We start from the raw sequence: 25185 nt of genomic DNA, 5'->3' as shown, positions 1-25185 counted from the left end.
AATTACCACAATGCACAGCACCTTGACCTCAAAGAATATACACTAACAAGAAGCGACACTAAATAGAACGTTCCATTGCAACACCGGCGCCCAGTGTCACGGATCCCTTGTCTCCCGGACTCCTAATCCCATGATCCTCTTGTCTCCTCACCTGCACTCACTTCCCTCGTCTTCTCCTCCTCATCACGGATTGCCTGCACCTGTTCCTGATTGTCAGTACACCCTTTATAATGGACTCACTCCCTCCACTCCTTGTCTGTCCTAAATGTTATATGGAAGTGTTTGATTGTTGTCTCCTCGTTGTGTCAATAAAAACCCATCGATTGTGGAAATCCGTAAACGCCTCATCTCTACAACAGCAAACCGTAACACCCAGCAGTGGCCCTGCGTTTCTGCCATTTTGGGGTGAAAGCGAGTCGGCAGCCCACTAGTTTCTATGGCAATATCAGCTGCTTTGTAAAAAACAAAAAAAAAAAAAACCATACATTAAAGCTGAAATCCAACTTGAATGATGAAAACACAGAATAAAATACTATCACTAGTGATCATCAAATCCTTTTTACAGTTTATTTTACACACTTTGTGTTTAAGTCTTCCACTTTTTTCACAAAACCTTTGCTCTCTCAAAACCCAGTCTGTTTGGGTTAAAATTCTTTAAAAGATCTAGTATTAGTATTAGACGTATAAACACTGAATTAATACCAACATATAAAATTAAATTAAGGACATGCATCAGAAAAATTGGGAATGTTGGACTATAAATATATGAATATAACAGCTTGATTTTGCAGTGTTGTCTAAAGTCTGTTAAAGCAAAAGTGTCCAAAAGTGGGAATTATGCGATAACGGACACAGCAATGTATCATGTATTATAAGATCATTATGTCTGTAGCATGATCCATTAAAACATCGAATATAGCCTATTTCAATTCAGACCTTGATACTATTTTTACTATTATTCCACTAGGTCTGAAATATACTGTTCGCTGCAAATATGATTTATCTTAAATGTATTAATTATTAATTTACTATTAATAAATGTGCAAAGTTGCATAAAATGGAAGTACTCAATAAAGTAGGCAAACTACGTTACCTCAGATGGATGAATGGTTGGACTCCACAACTGGTAAAATAAACAATATATAAAACAATACAGCATTTACTGTAGGTGCCATAAAATTAGTTATCGTAGTTAATAACTAGATAATAACTAGGTAATAACCAATCTTAGGTAATAACAAGGTAGTAACTAGGTAATAACAATCTTAGGAAATAACTAGGTAATAACCATTCTTAGGTAATAACTGGGTAATAACCAATCTTAGGTAATAACTAGGTAGTAACTAGGTAATAACAATCTTAGGTAATAACTAGGTAATAACCATTCTTAGGTAATAACTGGGTAATAACCAATCTTAGGTAATAACAAATCTTAGGTAATAACTAGATAATAACTTGGTAATAACCAATCTTAGGTAATAACTATATAATAACTAGGTAATAATGAATCTTAGGTAATAACTAGGTAATAACCAGTAGGTAATAACTAATATTTGGTTATTGCCTAGTTATTATCTAAGATTAGTTATTACCTAGTTATTACCTAGTTATTACTTACCTAGTTATTACCTAAGATTGGTTATTACCTAGTTATTATCTAGTTATACTTACCTAGTTATTACCTAAGATTGGTTATTACCTAGTTATTATCTAGTTATACTTACCTAGTTATTACCTAAGATTGGTTATTACCTAGCTATTACCTAGTTGTTGCCTAAGATTGGTTATTACCTAGTTATTATCTAGATAACCAATCTTAGGTAATAACTAGGCAATAACTAAGTAATAACTAATCTTAGGTAATAACTAGATAATAACTACGTAATAACCAATCTTAGGTAATAACTAGGTAATAACCAATCTTAGGTAATAACTAGGTAATAACTAATCTAGTTAATAACTAACTAGTTACTAGTTATTATCTAGTTACTACCTATTTATTACCTACCTAGTTATTACCTAAGATGGGTTATTACCTAGTTATTACCTAAGATTGGTTATTACCTAGTTATTATCTCATTATTACATATCTTGGGTAATAACTAGGTAATAACCAATCTTAGGTAATAACTAAGTAATAACTAATCTTTGGTTATTACCTAGTTATTACCTAAGATTGTTCATTACCTAGTTATTAACTAGTTATTACCTAAGATAGATAATAACTACATAATAACTAGGTAATAACTAATCTTAGACCAGTCACGAGTTATAACAGTTTTAGTAAAAGTGGCTCCACCCACCTCAAATGTTTTGGCGGTCCTTGGGCACTGTGAATCGGAATTTCAACTTTTTTTTGATAATTACTGACAATCAGTCTCCAGAGCCAAGGATTTCAACAATATAAGACTCTTGAGCCTAGGCCTAAAGGCAGGAACACACCAAGCCGACGGCGACAAACTAGTGGCGACGAAAGCAGACTGCGGGGTTGGCTCACGTCGGCAGTGACTGGGTCCAAAGTTGCCCTGACACACCAAACCGACGCTCAACACCTGACAGCCAAGTAGCACGTCAGCTATATGCCTGCGTAAGATGAAATGCCTTTTCGTCTCAGCAGGTGGTAGTAGCTGAACACCCAATCAGAGTGATCAAATGGACTAACGAGCTCTGACGCCGATTCATGTGGAAAAAAAGCCGACGACGACCAACTTCAGCCAGCAGTGTGGAACACACTGAGAAAACTTAGTCAGCCAATGAACAAAAACTGCCCGATGGCCGATCATTGGCTTGGTGTGTTCCTGCCTTAACGGTTCAGGAGTTATGAGCCATTTCGTACTTTTGACCGATGTAGCACCCCCATCAGGCCAATCGGGGTGAGCCTTTCAAGTTTCAAGTCTCTACGACTTACGGTTTGGTTTGGTCTGCCCGATCACTTTTAGGGGAGAAATGCTTGTTCAGTTATAGGATGGGTCAGGGGGTCCTTCGCATGAGGATGATCATATTTGGGGGTTCGTGGCATCTAAAACATTTAAAAACCCCTGCTCTAGGGAATTAAAAAATCGAACACTGCATTTGAAAGTCACAATGTTAGTATGTGTACCCTCTGGGAATCGAACCCATAACCTTGGTGTTGCTAGCACTATGCTTTTACTGTGAATTCGCACACTGTTTTGACATTCTGTTTTTACCTACTGCATGCATATCTGATGCAGCCATAGTTTAGTCTGCTAGTAAGGACAAATTGCACATCTTCCAGAAGGGGGCAGGATTGCTCTATGCAAGCATTTTTAGCTGTAACATCCCCTGACCACTAGAAACAGTCACACTTGGCTTCTGTTCATCTTTCTGCCCATCTCTATCTGTGGGATTTAGGTGTAATCCCCTGAGCATACAAACCTGCCCTTCAAACTCCTCCTTAACTGACCAAAGCCCATTGATCACCAAGTGTATCTCTTTCAAGACCACTACAAAGGTGTCAAAATATAACCCTCTATGAGAAAACAAAACTGCAACGTTTAATATTGCTCATTATCTTCACAGAATCACTTCATCTCTCAGAGGCCCTTCACCTAAAACCCTGTCTCCAGTGAGCTATCCTGCCCTCAACGTTCACAAGCATTGGATTTTCAGATGGCACATTATCGTGTCTCTCAATTGACCGGCTCTTTGCAGCTCACCTTCCCATCATCCCTCGGTTAAGAGTGGAACGGCCGGTGAGACGCAGAGCTGGAAGGTGGCCCTGACTCTGGGGGACGGGAGGGAGGAACTCTGCACAGTAACTCTGGAGAGGAGGGTGCAAGAGGCACAGACTCACTGCTCTTCAGTGGAGAGGAGGAGAGGCACATTAATCATCCCAAGACATCTGTTCTTTCTGCTGCTTTAGAATTCTGTCAAAGCTCTCCTGACTTCCCCCCTATAGCCGCACAGAAAAATGGGGGGAAAAAAAAGAGAACTGGCGGAAAAAGCCAAAAATTGTCATCTCTTTTTCATGGACAGACTGAGTGAAACATTAGCTTTAAGTCTATGATCTTCACATCTCATTAAATTCCAATTCATTTTTACTTGAGTCATTTAAAGTTGGCATGAAACGGAAGTTGCCATAGTCTTTTCTTCCCTACAAAGTGATGCCATCAGAGGGATGACATCAAATTGAACAAAACGTCATAGTATAGTCAAGTTATGTTCACAGCAAGCTTAATTTTACTCTATTGTGACGTGTATCTGAGTGAAACTGCTTTTCAAACATGAAAAAATGTAAGAATAAAATAAGAGTTACACTTAATTATAATAATTTATAAAATTATAGACTTTAAAAGTGTACTGATTAAAATGATTAGTTGAAAATGCATTCAATAGGGTATGAAAATGATAACAGGATTTACAATTTACATCAACTATAAATAAAAATAAAGTTTTACACATAAAGAAGACAATATAAACACTGATGCAGCACAATATTTTTAATATTATAGGGAAAATTGTTATTTTTTAATGAAATAAAATAAAAGTCTAAAGTGAATAAAATTGTGATTGATTGGTATGATGAACTTAGAGGAAACGCCCCCAATTGATTAGCATCCAATCGCTGCGTTGTATAATATGGAAGCGTGCGGGCAGAGTGAGCGAGGAATTCGAAAAATGGAAAAGTGGACGATGACAGCGTTTAACTCGTATTATTATGAATGATCTGCAGCCAGGCGAATAGACCCCTTAATTGCCTACGTCACTGTGACATCAGCGCTCTAGCTGGAGGCAAAACATAAATAAGAACTAATAGCAGGCGCGCTAAAAGTTTGAGGTTTTGACTTTAAAATGTCGTCTTCTTGTGTTTTTGGCTGCCAGAATAGAAGGAACAGGACTTTTGGTTCAAAACTAAAGTTTTACCAGATCCCGGCAGACATTCCTTCACAGAAATCAAAAAGATAATTGTGGTTGAAAGCAATACGGCGTACAGACTGGACGGAGACGATCATAAATAATACTTGTGTTTGCAGTGCACACTTCATATCAGGTAAAATAATCGATGCATATGTAATGGTGTGTTGGTTTTTTCTAGTACAAATCAGCACGTTTCTGTTTTATAGGTGAAAAGTCGCCAACTTTCAGCGCACTAGCTAGCATAAATGTTAAACAAACATACGGCGATAGATGTGTGTGCCATCCTTTGAATGGTCTCTTAAAATAATCCACATTGCTAGCCATAATCATAGTTAGCCCAGCATTACATTAGACAATAAGCCTTGACAAAATTCCCCGAACCACCCGAAAGTAATTCATATGTTGTCTAGGAAATATCCAAAAGTTAAGTTAATTTACAAAAATAGCTGTCACGGTCCCGCAGAGTCAGTGACTGTACATATTCGGACAGTTCTGAACCTTCTGCATCTATGTTTAATAAATCCCTCCTAAAACATGCTAGCTTACGCTTGTCAACATTGAGTCCAGCGTCTCTTTTTGCCTCCAGCTAAGCCCCGCCCACCAGGAAACGTTGCAATGTTTACAAACTTTTAAGGGGTCTATAAGGCCCGCCTTCTAAATAAGAGCCAATCGCCGATTGGTAAAGTCACCGCGCCACTGCAGCGGCCCTTAGAAGCTCCAAATCCTATAGAAACAGTCAGATGCGAGCCTCCGAAATGAGACACAAGAGATGTGCATTTAGCATTGCTTATGCGCATTAGCTTGATCCAGCCTGGAAAATACCATTTTGTCATGATTTGAGCATCTAGAAACAAAATGTATGAGACAGTTGTTGTCAGATTTCATTGGTGATTTCAAATATGAAATTTAATCAAAAGCTTGGCAAAAAGTTTTGGAGAATTTGATGTTTCCCTATTCAAAGAGATAGGAGCTGCACTTGCATGCCCAAGAGGCATTTCAAAGATGGCCGCCGAGTGAAATGACTTGTCTTAAAGGGACTTTGACCGCGGTAAGTTGAACATTCACCATATGGGCCACTGTGGCCGATCATGTTTAATTGTTTTCTGGACATATAATTTACCCTAGTACTACTTCATACATAAACCAGCACCGTTTAGACGCACATACTCCATCGAGTCTTCTCCATTTGAACTAACGTTATGCAAATAACGCCACTGAAGCAGAGTAATTTTAATCTTAACATGAAGGAATACGTAAATAAACTGAAGGCAATTATGTTATTTGTTCAGAGTCTGTATGCTATATATAGATTTTGTCAAAGAAATGGGCTGTTTTTTTTTTTTTTTCTGGCTGTGGTGTTTTTTATGACAGTTGTTATATCTCAGCGCAGGAAGTGTTTTCAGTTACATTTATTAGTAATAAACACTTTAAAAGGGCTGTTTTTTTAAAGAACTAAGATCAAATAAAAACGCTTTGCGGCCTCAAGCATTGACAGAGTTTCTAATATTGCTGCTTTGAGCAGTGTAGCCAATCACAGACAATTCTGTTGATTTCTGGAACGCAATGAGATGTTAGGATCCACTCACCGCTCAAAATGCTGGAGTTTTTGTTCAGCGCTGAATGCTTTGCATGCTGGCAAATCCTCTGATTAAAACAAAGTGTAGACATTATTATTTAAAGATTCATTGTGCAGACACTGAAGCGTTGTGAGATCTTTCATCTTGTCTTATGGCAATGTATTTTAAATTGCAGAAGCACATTAGACGGTGATGAGCTAAAGATATTTCAGAATATATATTCTGATTTCTGACTACAGTATATCCATAAGCACTCTTTGTTTTTGGTGGCAGTGCTGCTTTGTTCATGTTCTTACATCATTAGTTTCACCCCAATATGCAAATCTTTGATTTGCAAACTATAATGTCCACTCTTGACATGTTCACACTTTTGTCCCATGATTTATATCAACTGTCTACTCATATTTTAATGCTTATCTAGCTCTTTAGCAAATGTCTTAGTTCTTGAAGCAAGTGAGGTTGAGACAGTTTTTCTCTGACTAAAGTTGAAAAACAAATGAAACACTTTGGTTCCATTATGAGAAAATTTAAACATTTGTGGTGTGTGACATCTTTAATATTCCCAGATTGGATGCATTTACATCTGTCACATTACATTACATCACAATAAACACTTTCTTTTGTCCATTAGTAAGCATTACATTAATCGGTCACTATCTGTTAGTTTTAGGCACATGCATAGGCAGATATTTACATTATGCAAAATTCTGTATAATGTTTTATTATCAGAGGTCCTTTTTTAGATTCATAGAAAGGAAATTGTCTTGCATTTGCATTTATAAACAGAATTAATGAATAATGCAACCCATTATCCCTTCTTCAAAGAGTGATTTTAATCATTTGAATTACATCAGAATTAAAGGTGAAATGTGTAATTTTTCACCACTACATCACCAAATGCAATTGCAGAAATTATAAATGCTTTAAGACATTTTAATGGTTCCTGATACCCAATTTGTTGGACATACAGATAGTCATACCCCAAATTCAAAAATTTTTTTCAATATATTTATATTTTTTATATATAATGTAAAGGAGTAATACAGATCTGTACAATTTTTTTATTTTTTTGATGTATATTTAAACATACAAAAATGTACATGTAAATGCTAAGTGTACCTATGAACACTATGAGATCAGACTGCATATTAAGCTGGGATAGAAGAAAACTTATTATCAAAGAAAAAATTGCACAGAATCCACAATTCACCTTTAAAGCCTATATTTATAATAGATACGACCAAAGGTAGGCAAATGTTAATCATTGCAGTAAACAGTAAACCCACCCAGGTTCAAAGTCCACATTCAGCTTCATGGAGGAAGTTACTAAATTGTTTTGTGGCATGTGATGGAGAGAAGGAATTTGAGAAGTGGTATAAAATGGGCTAGTAGAGAAGAAAAAAGAAGAAAAACTCAGAAGTGAAAGTTGTTTAACTAAATCTAGTAAACTGAAAGTGCAAAAGGCACCTGCTGTGGGGAAATAGAGGAAGCTAATGTGGTAATACAGTTATTTTTGTAATAGAACATCTCAGGTAAAAATGTTTTGAGAGATTATTGGAAAAACCTTCTGCATTGAGTTCTGATGCCATCGTAAGTCATCGATGAGAGAGGCTCCTAATTGAAAAGTTCTAGGAGGATTATAGTGCTCTGATATGTAGATCTCCTCGATTTTGTTCTTGTTCATGTTGAGTTTCACAATGACTCTGTCCATGTTGCTCTGTTTATTATGTCGATCATAGTACTTCCTTACTTCATAGGGAAGATCCTCAGAGTGCGGGTAGTGAAGGTTTCCTATGGTGAAGTACGTATATGTCCGTTTGTCCTTCAGTGGAGGGAGCAGTGACCCAATGTTTCGAAACACATGGAACCCAAACTCTCCAGCCACAGGATCACAGAGAGCCACCATGTTATTGTCAATGCAATTATTCACATACCACTTAAGTAGAGCAAGTCCGTGTCGGGGTGGTGGATATCCAAACCCAGTCTCTTTCAGCTCCTCTTCAGTGTTTAATGTTTTAATGGCGATGACCAAGATGGCAAGCAAAACACTGAAATGTTTTATCATTTCTGCAGTCTGCAGGGAGAATGAGATGAGACAATGAGACAGCTGGAAAAGATGACTACAAGCCTTAAAGTCAACATGAAATCACAATTCACCTTATTTACTTTCTTAATGCACATTTCCAGCTAACAGGAAATGTTCTCAGAACTTTGGTTAATGTTTTGGCAAGGTTTTCTCAAAGTTATGAACAAACATTATTCTAGTAACGTTAAAGGTACAATATGTCATAATTTTGTCTGCTAGAGGTCGCTAGAAGCCTATTCAAAACAAAGGCGTAGCTTGATGACGCCAAGTTTTAGAGCAGAATTTTGGGACATGTGGTCTCCATCTCAACGGATGGTGCAAAAGAATAGGGTTTGGAGTCGGGAAGAACTCATGTTCATGGATGAGATTATTAACGTTACTGTAGTATTAGATACATTTGAGTGTGTTGAAAATGTTATAACGTTTTTCTGTGCGTTCGCTCGGCGGCTGCTGTGAGACACTTGGTGCACACTGCAGTAAGATAGATCGATTTTAGAATATCATATTAAATGCTGGTTGGCTTGTGTTGATAAATGGCAGAATGCAATTAATTAAAACGTATTATATGATGGAGAAAATTCTGTATTAGGTTACTGTTAATAAAAATAAAGCTGCATCTGATTATGCTATGTTAGCTATTTGACAAAATAGTGTTTTTCTCTGAGGCACGGTAAAGAATGGTACTCGAAAAAGAAATCAAGAAAAATTATTTAAACAATAAGACTAAACGTGAGCTATATAACAATTCATTTTCTGTCTATAAATATATCAAAACAGATGTTCCCTTGTCTATTAAAACGTGTAATATTTTAAAGCGTCTTTGGTTTCCATGGTTTCTACAAAATAAAACCAGAAACCGAGGGTAATGCGGGTGTGAAGCAATTGACAGGCGACTTCCTCACATGTCCCGGAGCCTTGGTTAAAATTGCAATTTTCTCACGATCTACAAATAGTTGGAAACATTTGGGATATTGTAAGTACTCAAGTGAACAAAATATATAACACTGGCCTAGTGGTTTTTGGATATTTTACTGCTAAAATATTACATATTGCACCTAGAGAACGTTCATTCACAAAAACATTATATATACAGTACTGTGCAAAAGTCTTAGGCACGTCAGTATTTTCACCCCATAAAAAGGTTTTAAGCCAGTTATTTATATATTTTGCTGTAGTGTGTCAGTAGGAAATATTAGTTCACATTTCCAAACATTCATTTTGCCATTAACTGTAATAATCCAGTGAGATTTTTGAATACACAAGGAGTCTGACAACAGCTGGTGCTCCAAACAGTGATCTGATCTCACCATCATTGAATCCGTCTGTGATTACATGAAGAAACATATGAAACTAAGACAAACTAAATCCAGAAGAACTGTGGCTGTGTGTCCAAGACGCTTAAAGAATCCGACCTGCAAAGCTACCTGAAAAACTATGCGCAAGTGTGCCTGGACAAAAGCTGTTTTTGGGGTGGTCACGCCAAATATTGATTTGATTTAGGTAATAGAAGTTAATTGATAAATAAAATCTATTTATGACAGTATTTTTGAAAGCATCCTCACTTTACAGCATTTTTACACAAGTGCCTAAAACTTTTCACAGTACTGTATCTTTGCAGGTCGGTTTCTTTAAGCATCTTGGACACACAGCCACAGTTCTTCTGGATTTAGTTTGTCTCAGTTTCATCTGTTTCTTCATGTAATCACAGACAGATTCAATGATGGTGAGATCAGATCACCGTTTGGAGCACCAGCCTGTTGTCAGACTCCTTGTGTATTCAAAAATCTCACTGGATTATTACAATTAATGGCAAAATGAATGTTTGGAAATGTGAACTGATATCTCCTGCTGACACAGGAAAAGATATAAATAACTGGCTTAAAACCTTTTTTGGGGGTGAAAATACTGATGTGCCCAAGACTTTTGCACAGTACTGTACATCGTTGGAGTGTTTTTTTTGTAATTTTTCTGAAATTTACTTGTTTAGAGAACATTCAAAAGTAACATTCCCATAATGTTTGCAAAATAATAAAATGGAATGTTACCTTAATGTTTGTATAACCATGAAAAAACATTTTTAAAACATTATTTGGTAACACCTTATTTTACAGTGCCGTAGTTACACGTTACTACATGTACTTACTATAGTAATAACAGTAAATTATGCATAAAAACAAGTAACTAACCCTAAACCAAACCCTAACCCTAACTGTTACTCTATATTAAGTACATGTAGTTAATTAATAGTACTCAGTACTTATTTGAGTAATTACAATGTAACTACGGTAAAATAAAGTGTAACCCATTTAAAAAACTGGACGTTTTGAACGTTCAGAGAACATTCAGAAATAAAATTTTCATAACTTAATGGGAATATTAGCAAAACATTTTTAGAACATATTTTGTTAGCTGGTCCTGGTCTTATCTAACCACTTAGAATAAAGAGACATTTTTATGATTTAACCAACTCTTAAAAAAAGTCTACATTTTTAGGGATGCACCAACAATATTGCCAGTAGTAAGATTCTATGGTAGATAATGCTACAAGTACATTTAGGATATATCCAAAATGGATATTTACTTTGTGGATGGCTAAAGATTACATTTAACATTGTTATTATTAAGTTATCAGTGTTTTTAAAGATTAGCCGGTACGAGAAAAAGCTAATTTAAATGTAAATAAAGAGCACACACAATTTAATATGCAATTTGGCTGATATATACAACATTGACAGTTACTGAAAAGTTCTCTAATATCATCTGATAATTGATGTGATACCTATGTTGTGCATCCCATGTGTATTTTTGAATATCCTGTTTCACACTGAAATATGTCATAATATGGGAATAATATTTGCAAATAATTATCTGCGATCGCTGTTTCTTTAATGTACTTGTTTTAAAATCTCTTGACATTTATATTGTCAACAATCATTTTTCCCCTTTCTATTCTATCACAGATTTTTTTATCATGTTGGCATGAAAAGACTGTCTTGTACCTGCTTTACCTGTTGGTATTGTTATATATCTAGACAGAAACCTGTTTAAATTAAACAGGAACAGACACTTTCACTTGCATCTCATTTACAGGTTTTGGAACCTGTGCTGAGCTTTTTTAAACAAAGAATAACAGCAAAAATAGCATACTCTATTAAGACATATTCATGTTAATTTACCTGGATGACTCAGCAGAACGTGGGTGTGAAATGTCTTGAGGAGGCTGTGGATATTTTGTGAGGTTAACTGCGTTCGTATAGAGTCTTTTCAGAGTGTGAGCCCTTGGTTTGAGAGCTCCGTTTTCTGGCTTATTTTCTCACCCTATCTATTAAGAGGAAGTGGTTAAATATGCGAAGTCTTACATGACAGATGTGTTCTGCCCTGTTGCCTGGTCTCAGTTCCGGATTATAAATTATCAAAATGCATTCATCTTAATCCTAACAGCTCTGATTCAATTCAAAACATGACAGCTGTGAAATTAAAACACATAATGTGGTGACTGAAAAGAGAAAAAACACATTTCTTTTTCCCTAGAGAAAAGCAAATATGGCATGTAATAGCCTACAGGATCTGTGCTTTGAGATTTTTCTCAAAGAATATATGCAGGTGGAAAGTACAGTTTCTGCTCACATATTATGTCTAAACTCCCTTTAAGGCAATTCAGTTCACTCGTGGCTGTTTTGGAAACCCCCCAGGCAGCTATTTTCTGTGTAAGCAATAGGCAAGAAAGTACAATCTGCTTGAAAGAGTAAAATGTCCATAACTTTTTCAAGATAATATTTTAATAACAATTTTCAAATTAACTATAAAATCTGACAACAATCGTATCATAAATTTTAGAATTTTTTTCAAGAAGGTCCAACTAAAGTGCTTTCTATATGCATTCTTGAGTAAACAAACTATTCAAAAGCCGAGTGTCTTTTATATTGCAGCATGTTATTTTCGTCACCATTTTGCAGTTTAGATTCCATGTTTATGACATAAATGGTATATTCCACACTTTCCCTTCACTTTCACCATATTTCACCACAAATTAATAGGTTTAGCACATGCCTTTAGGTGGGCAGAGAAAGTGACAGTTACTTTCCTGAACACATTTCATGTAATACAGAAATGTGGCTTTTCTCTTCACTGTTCGCTCATTCCAACTCACAGTGTCATATCAAAGCTTCTCAACTTCATTACAAATAAATTATACTTTTAAATGATCCCAGCATGGCAAACAAGCCCAGCTTTTAGAGGAAGGTATGAATAAAAAAGAGACAGAAAAGACAGAGAGGGAACGAGAGCGAGAGAGAGAGCAGGCATTAGCATTTCATTTCTACAGATTTAACACCAAATAATGTTCCATTTTGCCGCATTTATTTATTTATTTTGCCATCTTCCTGCTTACATTGATGCGCGCATAAAAGCTTGCTGGGCTAATCTCCCTGGCAACGCGTCTGCTCTTGCTGTTGGCTAGTTTCTTTAATTCCTCTGGTGTATGTATACACGACTTTGGGGTCACACCATATTAGTTCCCCCTGCCTCTGGGTGCTATAAGCTATCCAGAGCTGCACTGAGTATAAAGATCAGTTTCTTCCATTCCATGCTGAGTGTGACCTGAAGTTAACCAGCTGAGCCCTACTGAAACGACTTGCTAGAATACAAACTCTGAGGCGAATTCTCCTAAAAAAAGAACTGTTTCCACTAATAACATTGTTTATTTTTGTGTATTGTTTTAGTGGCCAACTCATTAATGAAATAATTGTAATGATAGAAAAAAAACGGCATGCTGATTTTGAGTGCTTATTGTAGAGGATGCAGCAGACTACCATGATCTAGTGTAATTTATTGCTACTGTACAGCTTCACTCCATCACTGCATTCCAGGCAACTGAATTGGCTTTTCAAAATGCATTTAATTCATGTTTAACTGGGAAATGTATCATTATAATGTATTGCAGTTTATTTAAAAGCTCAAAAACCACCCTAATGTCATGTTCTTATGAACAAAATGAGTGTCCTTATTTATTTATTTATTTTTTTTTTAAGTGATTGGACATTCTCTTCCCATTCTGTCAATACTGCTCTGGGGTGCGTTTCCTGTACAACGACGTAACTCACTGCTTAACTACTAGGGGTGTGACGAGACCGGTATCTCACGAGACGAGACGAGACGAGACTCGAGATTGAGTTCACGAGACGAGACGAGACAAGATTTTTACACATTATTTATAAGAAATCCTCAATGGTGAAATACATGACTAGAAAAAATATTCTGCAGGTGTATTTGAAATGTTTTAACTAATCATCTTGTAATGAATGTCATTTCAGTTCTACTTAATAAAAACAGTATAAATAAAAATGTTAAAACTTTACAATAAGGTCTCATTTTTTAACATTAATGTATTAACCAACATCAACTAACAACTACTGTATTTGCTACAGTATTTATTAATCTTTGTTTATGTTAGTTAATAAAAATAGTCATTGATTGTTAGTTCATGATAGTTCACAGTGCATTAACTAATGTTAACAAATGAAACCTTGTTGTTTGTGCTTAATAAGATTAAGAGAAAACTGTTATTCGTTTTCATGGTAACACTTTACATTAAGTGCAACCATAATCGCACTCTCTCAATATTCAAAGTGCAAATAAGACCAAATTTGTCTGTGATACAGAGCTGAGAGATGATTACAACTACACTGCCCAGCCTAAAATAGCTTTCATATTGAGAGATACTTGCATTCATCAGGGAGCCGCTTTCAAAATGCGAGGTATTGAAATCGCGTTTGAATGCGCGCTTGCGTTTACTTTCACTTTCAGCGATCGCGCGTACTCTGTGAATATGGAGCGGCGGCGACCGTTATCCAACTGAATTTAATGTTTTTTATTTAAATACAAAGCAAAACGACAGTGGAGGCGTAATGTAAACGTAGCGGTGGCATATTCTTTCCTAATCATCCTAACACTCTGTCATGGCAACATCATGAGACTACTTTTCGCCTCAACGAGAAATCTCGTCACAGTTTAGTTTCGTCACACCCCTATTAACTACCATAGTACAATGTATCGTTGAAGAAATCAACTAGCTTCCCAAGTTTCCCTACTTTCCTGAAACCGTACTGTCAAAAATTTGTCATTCAACCACGTTGGTCAATGATGTCACGCAGACACGAGTAATAACTTGAGATTAAGTTAATGCCAGATTTTTTTGCTATAAATTATGTACAGGGCATCTGAGAACTAATTCTCATTTTTCTCAGTTATTTTGCTTTATTTCCATATTCAGTCATAGGCTCTCTCTTCCAAACTAGAGCACATACGCACATGCACACTTTTCAAAAACGGCGCTTTAAATCTCTTGACTACTAAAACTAAAAGATGTAAAATAATTAGTATATGTTCGAATTGAAAGATATAGATTGTACTGAATGTCCGCTTGTGGTTGCACTTTAGTATAGGGAACACATATAAACTATTAATTATACTTTTCCCTCAATAAACTCCTACTGCTTATTAATAGTTAGAAGGGTAGTTGTTTAGTTTAGGTATTGGGTAGGATTAAGAATGTAGATTAAGGTCATGCCGACCAAAGCATTAATATGTGCTTAATAAGTACTAACAAATAGCCAGTATTCTAGTAATATGCATACTAATAAGCAACTAGATAAAAGACCCTAAAATAAAGTGTTACCCAGCTTGCTTATTTGGCTCAAGATGAGGATTAATTATGTCCATGTCATGCAAACAAGAAACTATGCTTCTACAACTCAAGTGCTGTCATTCCAAGCACACAACTTTGTGATGCTGTTTACGAATGTTCGTTAATTGGAACTATAGTTTGTAGATGTAGTTTGAGACAGCAGAGAGTAGCCATAGTCTAGCACCTAGTCTCATATATAATAATTTTATTCAATATTTGCTGTATACTGTATGCTGTATACATTTTTGAACTCATTGTTAATTACTTTGATTCATTTGAAATAATCAAGAACTGCTACGATTTTACTTTGGATGTCATTTTTAGGCTCACATTTTCAAAAAAAAAAAAGGTGTGGGTGTTACCGCTTCTCCATTATTTGATTAGCTTGGTTAGCAGGGAATATAAAAGTTATAGTTTAAATCATCAGAGTTCAAGAGTTTGATGCAGATGATATATTGATGATAATAAGAAGATGTATGTTGTGAACTCAGCCACCTAACGTATTTCCATCCAGCTACGCCTTCATCTGATGAACCCACGGAGGCCACCTCTTGTTGCACTTTTATGAATGTATATTTATATCTCTGATGAATTGACAGCCCAGTCCCACTGAGGCACAATAGGAACACAAGCTGGTGGATCCTTTAGTGTCTGTCTGCATTGACTGCGGGGGCTAGAGAGGCAGTAAAAACTCTCTCATAAGCGTGTTTGACACTTCTATCGCAGTGCTGCCAAGCGCTCCAGGGTCCGCTTTATATTTTATCCTCTCACTGCAGTGTCAGCCTGCACGAGAAGGCACTTTTTAAATTGCTCTGCACACTCGATTTACACTGTGTTTCCCCCCAATGAAACGGGTCTCCATCAAACCCACAGCAGAAGCCACGTTTAATCACTCTTACATGTAGTCGTATGTAATGAATCTGGAGTGCCTCATCATATTGCATGTCTGATGTGTGATTGCTTGAGTGGTTGTAGGTGGTTCTGCTTATAATATTTATATAACATGTCTTGTACAGTATCTCACTGAAGTGAGTACACCCCTCATATTTTTGTAAATATTTTATTATATCTTTTCATGTGACAACACTGAAGAAATGACACTTTGCTACAATGTAGTGAGTGTACAGCTTGTATAACAGTGTAAACTTGTTGTCCCCTCAAAAAAACTCAACACACAGCCATTAATGTCTAAACCGCTGGCCACAAAACTGAGTACACCCCTAAGTGAAAATGTCCAAATTGGGCCCAAAGTGTCAATATTTTGTGTGTCCACCATTATTTTCCAGCACTGCCTTAACCCTCTTAGGCATGGAGTTCACCAGAGCTTCACAGGTTGCCACTGGAGTCCTCTTCTACTCCTCCATGACGACATCACGGAGCTGGTGGATGTTAGAGACCTTGAGCTCCTCCACCTTCCGTTTGAGGATGCCCCACAGATGCTCAATAGGGTTTAGGTCTGGAGACATGCTTGGCCAATCCATCACCTTTACCCTCAGCTTCTTTATCAAGGCAGTGGTCGTCTTGGAGGTGTGTTTGGGGTCGTTATCATGTTGGAATACTGCCCTGCGGCCCAGTCTCCAAAGGGAGGGGATCATGCTCTGCTTCAGTATGTCACAGTACATGTTGGCATTCATGGTTCCCTCAATTAACTGTAGCTCCCCAGTGCCGGCAGCGCTCATGCAGCCCCAGATCATGACACTCCCACCAACATGCTTGACTGTAGGCAAGACACACTTGTCTTTGTACTCCTCACCTGGTTGCCGCCACACACGCTTGACACCATCTGAACCAAATAAGTTTATCTCGGTCTCATCAGTCCACAAGACATGGTTCCAGTAATCCATGTCCTTAGTCTGCTTGTCTTCAGCAAACTGTTTGCAGGCTTTCTTGTGCATCATCTTTAGAAGACAGACTGACCCCCCACCCCTTCAACCTCTGCAGCAATGCTGGCAGCACTCATATGTCTATTTCCCAAACACAACCTCTGGAAATGACGCTGAGCATGTGCACTCAACTTCTTTGGTCGACCGTGGCGAGGCCTGTTCTGAGTGGAACCTGTCCTGTTAAACCGCTGTATGGTCTTGGCCACAGTGCTGCAGCTCAGTTTCATGGTCTTGGCAATCTTCTTATAGCCTACATCATCTTTATGCAGAGCAACAATTCTTTTTTTCAGATCCTCAGAGAGTTCTTTGCCATGAGGTGCCATGTTGAACTTCCAGTGACCAGTATGAGAGAGTGAGAGCGATAACACCAAATTTAACACAACTGCTCCCCATTCACACCTGAGACCTTGTAGCACTAATGAGTCACATGACACCGGGGAGAGAAAATGGCTAATTGGGCCCAATTTGGACATTTTCACTTAGGGGTGTACTCACTTTTGTGGCCAGCGGTTTAGACATTACTGGCTGAGTGTTGAGTTATTTTGAGGGGACAGCAAATTTACACTTTTATACAAGCTGTACACTCACTACTTTACATTGTAGCAAAGTGTCATTTCTTCAGTGTTGTCACATGAAAAAGATATAATAAAATATTTATATAAATGTGAGAGGTGTACTCACTTCTGTGAGATACTGTATGTAGATATGTAAGTGTAGGGGACTAGAGTGACTAGAGAAACTTGTCGAGTTTCAGCGTGGGTTCAGGTCAAGAAGGTCTATATTTTGTGAAGTAAGATATGTTAGCAATCCCATTTATTAAGCCATTACTCCAGTCTTCAGTGTCACGTTATACTTCAGAAATCATTCTAATATTCTGATTTGAATTGATCATTTCTTAATACTTTTGTGGAAACAGTGATAAATGAATAGAACGTTTAAAAGAACAGCATATATATTTGACATAGAAATCTTTTGTAACATTATAAATGTCACTTTTGTCACTTAATTTTGAATATAATGTGTCCTTACTGAATAAAAGTAATAATTTCTTTTGAACTAACTTTTGAACATAAGTGTAGTTTAGATGGCATATTTTGTTCCACTTTAAGTTCTTTCAACCAATAATAGAATTTTGGGGTACTAGGTGAACTCAATTCAGCTGGTGCAACGCATTGTCCATAGGCTATACGCTTTGGGTTTAGGTCAGTTTTTGCTTTTGCATAACTTCAGGTTTGCTTGGTTGTAGGTTTATAATTATAGACAAAATAAATTAAATAGATAATCAAAAAGAAAAGCGATTGGAGGGTTTTCAGGTTTTGGTAAGGTTCGATCTAATGCTGCGTTTGCTTCTGACAAAAAAAAAAATAGGTCAGAAGGAATTTGTTTCCGTACAGTGACTGTGAAGAGTGTATGTGTGATTTTCGGTAACACTTTATTGTAGGGTCTTTTAACTAGTTGCTTATAAGCTTGCATATTACTAGAATATTGGCAGTTTATTAGTACTTAATAAGCACATATTAATGCCTTATTCTATATGACCTGATTGTACATTCTTAATCCTATTCCCAATACCTAAACTTAACAACTATCTTACTAACTATTCATAAACAAATAAATTAGGAGTTTATTGAGGGAAAAGTCATAGTTAATAGTGAATATGTGTTCCTCATACTAAAGTGTTACCTGATTTTCTAATCCAAACATCTGAAAAGACAGAGAAACATGTTGGAAGAGCAAAAGTCTGTCTGGCATGGACCAAACCCAGATAAAAAACAGATAAACCAACCAAAACTATTTCGCCAGGTGTCGATTTCGCATGAACTTGTACAATGTAATTAGTATGAAAATGTATTTTTAGGAAAAAAAGTAAGCACTCCTAAACCACTCCTAAACCAAACCGTGTTGGGGAGTAAGTAGATCATGTAAAAAGATTAAAATGAGAGCTTACAAATTTATACCAATTCACCAAAATGTAAAATAGTTATGAATATCCATGAGATTGTGTTTGATAAATCCACGAAAGTGTCTTGCGTGTATGACCCCTACATCACAACTAAACAAGCCATACATATGTTACAAATTCTAACAAACTGAAAGTGCATTATGACTGCCACTAGGTGCCAATTGCGACAGGAAATATCTTCAATTTGGCAAATTAGGGGTGAGTGGTATGGCTTATATTACAGTATGAGTAGATTTATCTTAAAGAAATGGTTTACACAGCCATACCACACATATTCTTAATTTCGCATAAAATTATCTATTTATGTGAAGTGTTGTCACCTGTGAACGCTAAGTGGCTTGTAATTTCTTGTACAAACTCCAGCCAATTAAGCAGCAACACAACAACTTTAGATGAAGTATACTCAACCTGATCCGTTTATTTTGTCCTTCTATTCTTCTTCTTCACGTTCTTTCTGCTTGAGCAGAAGCCATCAATCAGAAATAAAGCTGTCACTTGCAGATTGGAAAAAAGTGTGTCCGTATGAAGGCTAGTTTCACCCAACTGAAACACAAAGACAGAAAATGAACTTTAACAACAGGGGGATGTTTGATTAGTTTAAATGAAACCAGGTGCGCTGCCCAAAAATAGTCATCGAGAAACTTCGAAAACATCTTTGTCACACGGCAGCGTTTTTAGGGACGGAAAGTATGTTTTGCAGTCATTTATTTCAAATGAATGCTCAATCGACATGTGATTTCTATTCATCAAACCGTGCTTTGCAACAGGCCAGGGTGCCGCAACAACAACAACAACAACAAAAAAAAACTATCATTTGAAGAACAATTTCACCGTCTGCGTAATCAAAGGAATACTATAATCTGTGCCATTTTTTCAAATAACAATTAGCGTATCAAGCTGCTGAATATGAGTTAAAATTAAGTCACAGCAAAATAAATAAATAAAGTATATGGATGACACATGCCAATTATATTCCTTTATATGGTGGGAGAGTACCTGTCCATGTTTGTTCGTCCCTGTGCCAGCAGACTATTAATTGATAGGCTTTTAGTGTGTGTGTGTGTGTTGGTGAGAGAGAGATGTGGCGGAGTGGCAGGTTGCCAAGCATGTCGATGTGGGCAGATAAAAACAATGGGAGAAAGATGGGAGCGAGACCTCCCTGAGGCCAAGAGGGAGTAAGCTATAAAGAGATAAATGAATACTAATGGAAAGATGATTGGCACAAAAGATGGGACACAAATAGAAGGGCACGAGGACAGGGCAAGGATGACGAGTGATCACATAAAAAATTCTACAGCCCTGCCCTTGTAGAGGTCAGTGTAAAAACACTACACATTTTGACTCTGATTTGACCGTGGTAGCTTGAATAACAAGGTGTTTAAGGATAAGAATAAGAAACCCTGTGGGTCTTGGCTCACCCACATGGAAAGATGCCGAGCCGACATGAGAACAGTGTTATGATGATTTGAATCTAGGATCCATGTGTCTCCACAACTCTCCCAAATTAAATGCTTGGGTTGCAATGAGTATTTATTTTGGTAATTAAGTTTAATATAGTTTAGTTTGTAGTGTTCACTATACCATTACTATAAAGTGATGTTTCTCCATACATAGCACAGTGATGCTAATAATGAAATTTGTTATTTTCATGATCTTTTTTTATTGATTAGCCATTTATTCACAATGCACCTATTAGAAATACACTATGCAAAGACATATATATATATATATATATATATATATATATATATATATATATATATATATATATATATATATATATATATACATGATTAGGCAGTATTTGAAATGTTATATGTGAGATGGCGTATTGCTGAAACTAAAATTTCCTGGCAGTTACATTCAATAATTTTCCCACTAACGTTTCCCAATTAATTTCCTCTCAAAGGTCATCTAAACCGTGGGGTCATTTTTAATGGCTGTTTGAATGCTGGGGCTTTTCCGAGCACTTTGTTCTGATGGCTTGAGTAGAGCTTCATGGTATTTTAATATTTCTTTAAGAGGAAATTTATTACAGTAGATAAAGGGGTCAACCATAAGAACTCGAGTGCCTGTTCAAGTGCCAGCTTTTTGTTTGTGATATTCATGAGCTCTTAAGTATTCCTATCTTTATTATGAAGACTCAAAATTCATTATGGAACTGCCCAGTTGTCTGATGAAAATCAAATCTGCTGCATTAATTAACGCCATAGTTACCCGTCAACATGAATAAAACTGGTGAGATTTGAGGTTCGTAATAGCAAATGGTTGTGTAATGGTGGCTTTAAAGCTTGGACCTTTTTATGAAAACTTGAGAAAATTATTGAAATGTTGTGGCTGGGGTCCAATTTTTCCCCATATTGGGGATGATTGTTGTTAAACTCAATCATCAAACATCAAATTGAGTCATCTAATGTAATGTGCCATCTTTTACCTCCAGGTCATTCAAAATCCGAGCCATTCTGCAACTTGCAAATGTTTCGTTCTGCTGAATATGCTTAATCAAAGCAAACTGAACTGCAAAGATGTGATGCAGCAAGTGATTATTTAATTGTGGACCGTTTTGAATGGTTTAGAAGACCGTGCAAATTCTAAGTGACCAAATCATTCTAACATAGTTGTCAGTGTTAATTACATTCAGTGTTTGTGATAATAGTGGATAACACAGGATGAAATGACCTAACTGTAAATCAAATCAATCGTAAATCAAACCAATCAAGAGTCAAGAGGTTTCTTCATAAACTCAGACAGATGGTCTGAACTGGAATCAGGTGCAGAGAGTTTGTCCTATAAAGCAACACATTTGGATTGGTATTTATGGTATATATATATGGTATATATATATATTTTTTTTTAATTGATGCTTTAGAGCAAAAAAGTTTTGTGACTTTAAGGGCCAAATACAGCTTGCACCAGTGCAAATCCTCTTTTGGCATTAAAAACTACTGTCAGGATTTACTAAAGACATGCAGAAATTATTGATGAAAAGGCATGGACACAGTTATTTTTGCAGCTGACCTTATTGCATATACATTTGTTGGAGTTTCACTTTCTGATGCAAAATTTATGGGAGGAGAGTATTTAAATGAATCCCGCAAGGTGATTTACTAAAGGCTGTCCCACACTAAACGATTTTTAAAATCTTTTTTGATTTTCAAAATGTGAGAGACCACGAACACGATGATAAATAAAAAAATCAAAGATTTAACTGTTTTTGTTCCTATAGTGTGTGGAGTGCCATGATGCGACCAAGACAGCACACCACACTAACAGATTCAATTCACAATCACAACCAACCAGAGTCCCGACTGTGAACTCAGGAAATCATGCAAAATCTCTCATGGTCAATTATGACAATCTACAGAGAGTGCGCGTTTGTCCTCAGTGTTCCCCCCACACAACAGGATTTCTAATCGGAAGTATTCAACATGTTGTATTACGATTTGAGATCGGAGCAGTCCCGAAGTTCTTCCGAGCAGATTCAATCACTCTTAACACACACCACACCACAACAAAGCAAACATATAAAGCGCATGGTAGAGGGTAGAGCATTTTCTCCACTTGTGTTAATTTATTTAGAATGCCAGAGGAAGACATTATCCGAACATATCGATTGCCAAGCCATGTTATTTTTAATTTGCTGTGACCCTACACTAATTTGCATTGTTCTTGGTAGATTGCTTTGGTCGTTATGGAAATGAGCTGCTTCTGTGTTCTTTAATTGTCAGTAGATTTTCACTCCCATCGCCACTTTTATGGGATTGCGGTCTCACACTATTTTGTCCTGTTTAGTAAATCTGGCCCTAAGACATTTAAAAACCAGGACTGTAATGTTAAAGGGTTAGTTCACCCAAAAATTAAAATTCTGTCATTAATTACTCGCCCCCTTGTCATTCCACACCTGTAAGACCTTCATTCATCTACAGAACACAAATAAAGATATTTTTGATAAAATCCGATGGCTCAGTGGGGCCTGCATTGACAGCAAGATAATTAACACTTTCAAATGCACAGAAAGGTACAAAAGATATATTTAAAACAGTTCATGTGACTACAGTGGTTCAACCTTAATGTTATGAAGTGACGAGAATACTTTTTGTGCGCCAAAAAACAAAATAACGACTTTATTCAACAATATCTAGTGAAGGGCGATTTCAGAACACTGCTTCATGAAGCTTTGAAGCTTTACAAATCTTTTTGTTTCGAATCAGTGGTTCGGAGCATGTATCAAACTGCCAAAGTCAGACCCCAGTAGTAAACCACTGACATTTCAAAACACTTATGACGTAACAAAGCCTTGTTTACTGAAATCATGTGACTTTGGCAGTTTTGCGTATGATATTAGTGTTCGGTCACTAATTGATGTCCAATGTAAATGTGTGTCCTGAAGCAAATTCAGTTAAGCCACTGCACTAAAATATCAGAAACTCAAAATGTATTCAAACCGCCCACAGTTTTACTTAAATAAAATGGCATTTCCAGAGTTTCCAGCTAAATTACAAGAGTCTATTTTAGACTCTCACGTTGGTGGTGAATATCAAAGGTAGATGAAAAGGAGATGAGTTCAGTACCGCTCGCCCAATGAAATCCAGCACAGCTTAATGATCTAGGAATCCCATCAAACCTAAACGGCCTCATCCATCGCCTGCTCTTTCAACACATTCCATGCACTTTTTAACATTAGATTAAGCAATAGCTTTCCGAACAAAGTCTGAATTTACTGTCCAATATGAGAAACTCATTGATTTGTTGCTGTCGCTGAGCCTGGGCTTTGAGTTGAATTTATTTTTGGAGAGAAGAAAAGAAATGATGGTGGGGGGAAATATGAAAGTGCATGAACAAGTGACAAGATAATAAATTGTGTCTATCAACAGGGCTGAGACCACAGACGTGGGCTTCTATCTTCTGATTCAAGGTTAAATGAAGATAAGGAAAGGAAATGTGTGAATTGGTGGGAGGGGGTGGGGGGGTGGTCTTTTGCCGCTAGGAAAACCTATCTGGAGCATTGAACATTTGAACTTCATCTTTATATCTTGCCTCTGGACCATCAATTACTGTTTGGACTCTGAGTTCCACTGACCTCTGGGCAGAAGTGACCTTAAGTTTTAAAATGACATTTTCAGAGAGAACCAAACATGGTTTTGATTGGATTAATAAAACAAATGTGAAGCAAAGCAATGGGTGAGAAAATAAACACGCAGTGTAGTGTAGACTATAATGAAATATCAGCCCTAGAGGTGCTAGGCTGTTAGTTATGGCTTTGTGTGCTAACTTTGTTCTCATCTCCCAGCCATGGCCAGTTTTGGGTCTGAGACCTTTAGTGAGATTAATGGAATCCCTGGAAATGAACAATGCAAAAATTGTCTTTGGTTTTAAAAGCAAAATATGACTTTAAAAGTTAAGAATTGGAATCATATAAATGGAACTGTCATTTTCATTATTATTTTGCATGCAGAAAGTGGCAATATATAACTACACTGGGAATAAAAACTCTTAGTAATGTTATAATAATAAAATTCCAACAGAGCAGAAATAATAAAATACTTAAAGAGAGAACCGTAATTGAAGCATTTTACGTAATAAAGAACAAAACCCTGTTGCTAGACCTCATGCTTCGGTATATAATGACACTAATGTTTTTGTTGTGCTTGAAGAATGAAAAGCAAAAATGAAAATGAAATGCCTGATGAATGAAAAGTGCTTCTCATCGCTCTGAACATCTCCAGTGTATTGTAGAAGTTCACACAAAATCAATTTGGCCAATGTTCCGAGCTGGTTTAAGGTGAGGAGTAGGAGAGAAGAGTTTGAGCGGTGGGTGATGAACGACTTGTGTGGGCTAAATTCCATATCAGTTCTGTTTATCAGGGCAACATAATGTACCATAAATTCCACTTCCATTTTCTGGCTCTTGGATAACGTTTTATTCAATTTAGTTGTGCTTCTTTCTTTTGATTAAAATCTACTCAGCACAGTTTGACTTGTGGAGAACGGCTCTCCTTCTTTTAATGTCTATAAAGTTTGATTTGTCTCACATCCTCCTGTAGAATTAGGAGCAATGTACCCCGTGGCTTGGCAAATTGCCTGTCTGTAGATTTCATTATGGTTAGTTTAAC

General features: G+C 36.7%; 1 protein-coding gene across 1 annotated transcript; it reads right to left on the bottom strand.

Annotated features, from left to right (window-relative positions):
- Nucleotides 1–6973: 6973 nt before the first annotated feature.
- Nucleotides 6974–11909, bottom strand: si:ch211-198c19.1 (uncharacterized protein LOC100151013 homolog). Its single transcript, XM_048154225.1, has 2 exons — nucleotides 11718–11909; nucleotides 6974–8529 (listed from the first exon to the last, which is right to left on the bottom strand). Exon 2 carries the CDS (start codon nucleotides 8518–8520, stop codon nucleotides 7984–7986), a length of 537 nt encoding a protein of 178 aa, XP_048010182.1. The 5' UTR covers nucleotides 8521–8529; nucleotides 11718–11909; the 3' UTR covers nucleotides 6974–7983.
- Between the last annotated feature and the right edge of the window lie 13276 nt (nucleotides 11910–25185).

The sequence above is a fragment of the Megalobrama amblycephala genome, linkage group LG13 (assembly GCF_018812025.1).
Source record: "Megalobrama amblycephala isolate DHTTF-2021 linkage group LG13, ASM1881202v1, whole genome shotgun sequence".
Classification (NCBI taxonomy): domain Eukaryota; kingdom Metazoa; phylum Chordata; class Actinopteri; order Cypriniformes; family Xenocyprididae; genus Megalobrama; species Megalobrama amblycephala.
The sequence above is the reverse complement of the archived record's forward strand: the minus strand, read 5'-3'. Positions and strand labels throughout refer to the sequence as shown.